The sequence below is a fragment of the Octodon degus genome, unplaced genomic scaffold, assembly GCF_000260255.1.
Source record: "Octodon degus isolate 3935 unplaced genomic scaffold, OctDeg1.0 scaffold00005, whole genome shotgun sequence".
In the NCBI taxonomy this organism is placed as follows: Eukaryota; Metazoa; Chordata; class Mammalia; order Rodentia; family Octodontidae; genus Octodon; species Octodon degus.
The window spans coordinates 30229918-30238279 of NW_004524581.1; the positions used below are offsets into that span (position 1 = coordinate 30229918).

General features: G+C 47.3%; 1 protein-coding gene across 1 annotated transcript in view; it reads left to right on the top strand.

The window, feature by feature from the left end:
- The first annotated feature begins 206 nt into the window (after positions 1–206).
- LOC105740832 (diphosphoinositol polyphosphate phosphohydrolase 1) overlaps positions 207–8362 on the top strand; it is a 95347-nt gene continuing 87191 nt past the window's right edge. The window contains exon 1 of the mRNA XM_004624221.3: positions 207–596. Coding sequence (XP_004624278.1) covers positions 498–596 — 99 coding nt within the window. The 5' untranslated portion in view covers positions 207–497. The remainder of the gene's footprint in view (positions 597–8362) is intronic.

The window sequence follows — 8362 nt, forward strand, 5'->3', positions numbered from 1 at the left end:
GACCTCCGGCTCTCCCCCGCCTTCCTCTGCGCGCGCTCCACGCCTACGCTACCGGCGTAGTGGCCGCTGAGCGTGGCGCGCCGCGGCCGTCTCAGGCGTTCGTTTACGCCGCGCGGGCGAGGAGGGCGCGATTCCCGAACGCGGCCTGCGCTGCGAGCGCGCCGCCGTCCCGCAGCCCGGCGCGGCCTTACGCCGCTGACGCAGCGCGCCCAAGATGGCGGCGTGGTCGTCGTCGGGGGTGGCGGCGGCAGAGGGGGCGGCGGCCGTGGCGGGAGCGGCAACGGCAGCCGTGACGGCGGCGGCGGCGGCGGCGCGGGACCTGGGTCGGGGGGAATGAGGAGGCCGCGGCGGGCCAGCGGCGAAGCCGAGTAGCGGAGAAGCGGCTTTCCCTCTGCTTCCTTTGGGCACGCCGGGGGCGCGCGCGCGAGGCCGTCCGGAGCGGGCTCCCCACCCCTCGACTCCAGCGACCCGCACGGCACCCGCACCGGGCCCGGAGGATGATGAAGCTCAAGTCGAACCAGACCCGCACCTATGACGGCGACGGCTACAAGAAGCGGGCCGCGTGCCTGTGTTTCCGCAGTGAGAGCGAGGAGGAGGTGAGGCGGGGGCGCGGCGGCCCGGGCCGGCCGGGGTGCGGACGCCCCGCTCGGCCCGGAAACTCGGGCGGGGTCTCCTGTGGCTGCCCGAGGGTCCGGGGAGCGGCCCGGGCGCGCGCGGCGGTCGTGGCCTGCGGCGGGGACGCGCAGGGTCGTTGCCTGTCAGCCGGGAGCGGCCGGCGCGGTAGCGGCTGGGACCCGCGTCTCCGACCCGGGAAGGGCAGCCCCGCGCGCGTCACCCGGCACATGTGTGCGGGCCCGCAGTGCACGAGGCGCAGGCGGCCTTTGGGCCTCCTCGGCGGCGGGTTTGGGGTGCCGGGGGATTATGTGAGCCTCTTGAGCCCCGGGCGCGTGTGGGCTGGAGGGGGGTGTCGGGAGATTTAGGGCGCCGCGCACTAGGCAGGGCCGGCTGTCTGCTCGCAGCGTGCTGCTTCCCCTCGTGGGGTTGCACGGAGAAAAGACAGCTGATAAAAACATTTCATTTTCTTTTGTGGACTAAAAATTTTTATTTTCCTTGGGAAAAATCGAAAGATTTTTGCCTTTGCCCTGACATTCTTCCTTTACCATGTAGTCAAGGTCCTCGATACTGAAACTGCTAGGAAGTCAGAATTGCTAGGAACATAAAGATGTTTTATAATCAGGTTTATTTTGGGGGAAGTGGGGAGGTTACCCAAGTAAGTAAATCAATCCCGGACTCCCAGAGCCGCCTTTGTGGCGATGAAGGAGAAATTCAGAGAAGGCGCATGTTCTGTAAATCCACAAAGAGTAGCTGCTCTGGAAATTCATAAGATGCCTGTGGGAACGCGTTTCTCTCCTGTGCATGATGGTAAAATGGCAGTTACACTGCAGACAATGAAGAACAGTGAAATTCGTTGTGTGGTACATTCCGGCTGAACGCTGTGGGCCCTTGTGGCAGGCCACAGCTCTCTTCGACACAGCACTCTTCGTGTTGAAATGGGGGAAAGGAACTGGACCCGTTAGTTATGAAAAACTATGATGAAAGAGACAGCCTGGACTGCCAGGGGTTGCTATCCGGAGATGCTTAGGGGGAAGTGGAAATTTAAATTAGTGCCTGAAAAAATTAGTGAAGCACTCTTTGTGCTGCTGAGCTTGTATGCTCTTTTGCATAAAAATAGCTTTGAAAATGTATACTTTATGTCCTAGCATATGTTATAACCCCCCCAAAGAGATGCATTGTAATAGTGATACGAAGTAGGGCCATATTGTAAATTATGTACTGTTTTGGTATACATACTTGAGTACAATTATTGGTGTTGGTTACTGTTTTAGAGATTTTGTTCTCTTTATTATATCATATTATGGGAAATCAGATAGGCTCAGGCTATTAACTGGAGAGAAAACTAATTAGCATAATAACATCTCTTACTACACTACCATGGTTACATCTGTGAGCACCCCAATTTTTTTTTTAAAGAGGTAAATATTTTTTTCCAAAATTTTATTGATAAACAGATAGCAATGAGACAGTTTCAAATCAAATCAGAAGTACAGTTTCAACAAATAACACACTGCATATATTCTTCTTAGTGGTTAATTGCTGTACAAGATGCGGACTTGAGATCCTATTTACAAACACCATTAGAACAAATCATTCTATTCATGAAGAGAATGCAACTATATATCTATCCTAACTACTTTGAATACACAGATACAAAATGGACATTCATCAGTATACCCCATTTTTTCTAAGTTCCGTTATTGAATATTATAGGTGTGTAAACTCAGGAAAATATTCTAAAAGAGTCCAGTAGCCCATAATAGCCTTGGGTCTTCTGTTTAACTGGCAATGTCAGAAATTATTGACCTGAGTCCACCACAGCTCAACATAACAGCATGGCTTTACTTCCTATATTTCGTCTTCATAGTTTTCTACTGGATGGTTAAGACCAAGGTAAAGCAGGACCTGTGCAACAAGAGTTGTAGCTTTTTGGTCTGAGAAGGTCAGTGAAATCCCCTCAGGATTTATCCTGAGATCCTGTACCTCAGATTGTAGAACCTTTATCAGTGCAGCCATGTGGATGAGTCACGGCCATTGCTTGGCCAATGTGCTCTCTGTGAAAGCCTGAGAGAGTGTCTTCTCCCCATGTGACTCTCCTTAGGCCCACTCTACGTCATCGATCACTTTCCTCTTTGGCCCCATAATCTTCTTGATCAGAAAATTTGGGACACTACCGAGGTACATGACGTTACAGTACAAGTTCTCTTATGTCCTGAGTCTTAATTGACCTTAGAAGACTAGGGCCAAAATGTTGGCTTTCCTTATAGCCCTCCTTTTTCTCTAATTTTGGTCTGCAAACTTAGGTTGTTAACTATCCAGAAGACAAGCTTATTGTTATTATCAAACGATTTGAGCACCCCAATTATAAGAAGGCTGTATAATTTAGTCAGATGAATGATGTACGACTTTTTGTTTCAAGAATCATACTAGAAATTGAAAACATGAGGACTTTGGATACATTGGAATCCTTTTTATTTTTATTTTTGGCAGAACGGGGGATTGAACCCAGGCCCTTGTGCTTGCCAGGGAAGTGCTTATTCTACTGAGCCATGTCCTGGCCCCTGGAATCCTTTTTAGATCATAAGCAGAGATTTGATTCTCCACTTACTTGTTACAGGTTCTATTTCCTACTGACATTAGCAGTGTTAATGTTAACCCAACTGTCTTTTTTTTTTTTTTTTAAATTTTTTATTTATTTATGTGTGTGTGTGTGTGTGTGTGTGTGTGTGTGTGTGTGTAGCCAGCTCAGCCCACCAGGGGGCGGGGCTGGCTGGCATGTGGTGCTGGGGGATTGAACCGCGGTCCCTGTGCTTTGCCAAGCTTGTTCCAAGTAGGTGCTTTAGACCACTGAGCCATCTCACCAGCCCCTGTCTTTTGCAGTCTTTGTGGTACTAGGGATAGATCCCAGGGCCTTTGCACATAGCCCTTTTAATTTCTGAAGCAGTTTCCCTAGGTTACCAGGGAAACTTGGAATTGTCTTGCCTCAGCCTCTCAGAAAAGACATTTTTGGAGTAAGTTGGTTCCATTTGCTTAATTGTGGCATTTCCTTTAATGAATTTCTTTTTGAATGTTGGTTAATGAGCAGAAAAATCATGTAAATCTTTTAATTACAGATTCATTCCATGTTACAACTAAAGCCTGGGGAGAACACAAAAATGTAGTGTGCCCATTTTCGATTTGTTCGGTTCAGTTGGCCAAGTGTGTTTGAAATAAAGAGCCTACTGTGGATGCAGCATTCAGTTATGCAGGATTTAAAAAAAAATCTCCCTGCCCAAAGTAGTTTACATGGGGTCCTTTAAGTGGATAGGATTTTGGACCATAAAGTAATCTCTAGGGCACTGTTTAACTTGCAGATTATATAATTGTGTTGGAAAGGAAGTAATTTGTTAGTTCCAGGAGAACTTTTATGTTCTCAGTAGACATGCCAGAGACTGGAAGCAGAGACTGCAAGTATTAGCTGCTACACATTGTGGGAAAGTGAAATTCAAACTTAATAGGACATTCCACTCCATTTTATTTTTTAATGGGCACTAATGACTTTAATCAAGATAGGATGGGTTACAGAATGTTGCATGGTAAAATTAGTAATGTCAGTCAGTATACACAGAACCTTGATTTATAAGTATAGCATGGAGAGACATACACAGTGTGAAGAGATGAAAATAATTAACCAGATAATTAACCAGGAATCAAACCCTCTAGCCTTCTCTTTTGTCAGCCTCAAAAAGTTTTACTTTATTTTTATTTTTTTCAGAAAGCTTTATTTATAGGCCAAGCAGTTAGGGCAGCTAAAATTCTGAACCAGATGAGTGAGCATGGAAGTTTCTGGAATCTCTGGGACAGATAAAGAGGAGAGCGGCACGGAAGGGCTGAGGGGTTCGGGGCCGAAACAGAAAGACAGATCCAGCAGCCTGATGAAAATGTCCTTTTCCCAAAATTCTGTCTTCTTTTTGCTCTTGATAAACTACAAATAACCAGAAAAACCCCTTCTTATACATTCCACTAATTGGTAACATTTTGATGTGTTTTTGAATTTTGAGTATTTGTGATAACAGAGGCTTTTTCTATAGTAATGTAACCTGATGTGCATGGCCAGGCTCCTCCTTGACCTCCACTTCAGCCAGCTCGCTCAGGCTGCGGAAGGTGTGCCCTGGGTCAGTCAGGGTCCCCAGCCGTGGCCTTCCAGAAGCTGAATTGGATTACAGGGAAGCACTTGTGCTATTCCTGTGTCTGTGTATGGTTATTTTATTTTATTTTGTGTGTGTGTGTGTGTGGCCAGCTCAGCCCACCAGGGGGCGGGGCTGGCTGGCATGTGGTGCTGGGGGATCGAACCGCAGTCCCTGTACTTTGCTAAGCTTGTTCTAAGTAGGTGCTTTAGACCACTGAGCCATCTCACCAGCCCCTGTGTATGGTTATTGTACTTGTTATTGTAATTACACAGTTTGATTATGCAATGAACCACTTAAGTGTGAGTTCAAAAAGGATAGTTTTGTGAAAAATATTTTGAATGATTTGAACAGACTATAAGTGACTGCAAGTCACTCAGAAAGTAGTGCTCAGTTATAGACAGACTGGGAAAAAATGGGGAGGGAAGTCTTAGAAATCTAGAAGGATTTTGCATGTAGATTACTTCATGAATGCTTTCAGAGTTTTGTTCTTTGTGGAAACAGGAATGGCAGCCAGGATATTCACTATGTATGTAAAAAAACCAAACAAAATGTGTACCAGGTATGGTGACACAGCTCTTGGGAGGCCGAGGCAGGTGAATCACTGCAGGTTCCAGGCTAACCTGGGTGTACAGTGAGCTCAAGTCCAGCCTGAACTATGTTGGGGGGGGGGGGAGAAGACAACTTGCAGTTTAACAGTAGACTCATACTTGAAGCAAGATTAAGTCCTTAAAAAAATTTGCAAATAACAAATGAACAAAAAAACTTTGGGTCTATCATGTTACCTACCTGGTGCTTCTTTTCTTGTCCTGAATTGCTAATGTTGCATCCACCTTTGCCATGTTCAGCCACGACCTCCAAAAGCACTTGCAGTGAGCTGCTCCTCTCCCTGCCGCTTTTCTTCCTTTTGATGAGGGGAAATGAGACACTAGGAGTGGACTTGTTTATAGGAGGGTTGGGGATTTGACACAGACCTGTTGAGCAGTTGAAAGGTCTAGCAGTATGAAATACCCTAAGAAGGCTGATGAACAGAATCCATACTAGGTGACACAGTATTTGTAAAAGAGCTGTGTTGTTCAGGCTGGGCTCAGGCAAGTCTGCCTTAGTCTCCCAAGTAGCTGGGGTTGCAGGCGTGCACTAATGCACTTGGCTTCTTTTTTTTTTTGTGGAACCAGGGATTGAACTCAAGCCCTTGTGCTTGCCAGGCAAGCACTTATTCTACTGAGCCGTCTCCCCAGCCCCCCCCCCCTTTTATGCACTTGGCTTCTGAAGGGTCTGTTTTAACATGGGGGAAAATGAGTACTAACAGAAACTGTGCCTGTTAGATTTCCTTGTGCATTAAAACTGTTCTCAAAAGAGAAAAACATGAAGCTGGGCATGGTGGCACAGGCCTGTGATCCCAGCATTCTGAGACGTTAAGGCAGGAGGGTGGCAAGGTTGATGCCAGCCTGGGCAGTTTAGGAAGACCCTGCCTCAAAATGCTTTAGTACTCTAGAACATCTGGGAATGTATAACTCAGTGCAAAGTGCTGGGCTCAAACCTCATCACCGCAGCCCCGAAGAAAAAGAGCTATGAAACTTAAAGTACAGACTCTTAATTTTTTTTTTTTTTTATGTATTTGGTACAGGGTCTCACTACGCAGCTCGGACTCGTAGTGAGCCTTCTGTATTCAGTCTCCCCAGCGCTGGGATTACAGGTGTGTGCCACTATGCCTTGTCTCATTGGCCAGCTCATCGCACCTGGGGCCAGGCGGGCGTGACAGGTGTCTAGATTGAACCATGGTCCCTGTGCTTGTCTAATCAGCAGCGTAGTCTGCTGAGCTATCTTGCTGGCCCTAGAATCTTAAAATTTTGTTTAGAACTTTGCCACTGAGGTGCCCACTATTAGCCATTCCTCTTGTCTGGGGAGCTACTTCTCACTGCCTCAGAGTCTGAGCTCAGCTGAGTGGACGGACCAGCTGAGGAACCTCTGTGGGTGGAGGCTCTGGTGGCTGAGTGTTTGTCTCTGAGGTGCCCAAAGGAGCAGGTGGAAGGACGTCACTACAGACCACACCTGGAGGCAGGCTCTGGAGAGGGGAGGAAGGCGCAGGCGCAGTTCCAGGGGCCATAACCATGGGACGCGCTTCCCACAGCCAGACCTCCTGCTTCTGCTGTGCTCTCAGGTCACAGAGCTATGTGCACTTGGTCACCTCACTGGACATTTCTGCTCTTCAGTTTGAGAACTCTTTTTTCAGGAAGGTTTTTTTTTCTTTAATTTGCTTCCCTTCTGCTCTTGAAAAATTAGGGCTAGAAAAGTTCTCCATGTCATTCCTTCAGCTCCCGTCTCATTTCCCTCTCTCAGAGGGCAGAGCTCTGTGCTGCCGTCTCCCTTTCACCGTCCTCTACCGGCTCCTTGCAGTCAGCCATCACCTCCCACTTGCAGCCTGTGGGTGACGGCCTGGCAGCCGGTTCTCCATGGCTGTGGAAGCTAGGCTTCTGGCACAGCTCCCTCTCCCTTCTCTGCCTTTGGGGTGGCTCCTTCCCCGCTGCGTATTCCTCCACATTGTACATTTTGCTCACATCTGTGTGTTACAGAGTGTGAGGGCACAGTGTCCTTTCTGGTAGTGCAGGGGATTGAATTTACAGTTTTCAAACTGTGGTACATTTTATTTTTATTTGTTTGGTACCAGGAATTGAAGTCAGGACCTTGTACTTGTTAGGTAGGCACTTGTGCCACTAAGCTGTATCCCAGTCCTATCTTTTTGTTTTTGTTTCTATGAGTGAGTCTTACTAAATTGCCCAAGCTGGACTCAACTTGTGATCTTACTGTCTCAGCCTTCTAGAGTGCTGAGGTTATAGACAATTGCCATCACACTTGACTCCCATGTTTAAATACTATTTTTACACTGATTTTTTTTTCAGTTCTTTTTTGTTTGTTTTTTGAGACAGGGTCTTGCTGGCCCTGAACTCACTATGTAGCCCAGGCTGGCCTTGAACTCACAACAATCTTTCTGCCTCTGCCTCTGAGTGATGGGTGTGTACCACCATACCAGCTCCTCTTTTTATTTATTTATTTATTTATTTATTTTTTGCGGAACCGGGGATTGAACTCAGGCACTTGTGCTTGCCAGAGAAGCACTTATTCCCCTGAGCCATCTCCCCGGCCCCTCTTCTTTTTATTGAGGTGGGGTCTTGGTATGATGTTTAGGGAGGCCTCAGATTCATGGATTCAAGTGATCTTTCTGCCTCAGCCTCCTGAGACTGTGGCCCCTTGGCACCAGGCTGGCCTCACTGATTATTTTCAAACATCTATTTTTAGCCCTGCACACTCTTCTGAAATCAAGATGTGTATAGCCTACAGTCTATTCCATGTTTCTATTTGGAAGTGTGATGATAAATGTTTTAGACTTCACATGCCCAAACTGAATTAATTTACTTTTGGTGGAGATTGAATCCGATGTCTTATACTTGCAGGCCCCAAACTGAATTCTTTGGGTTTCACAATGTAGCTTAACCTGGCCTTGAACTCATTATGTAGCACAGGCTGGACTGGAATTGGCAGTGATCCTCCTGTTCCGACCTCCTGAGTGCTGGGATTACAGA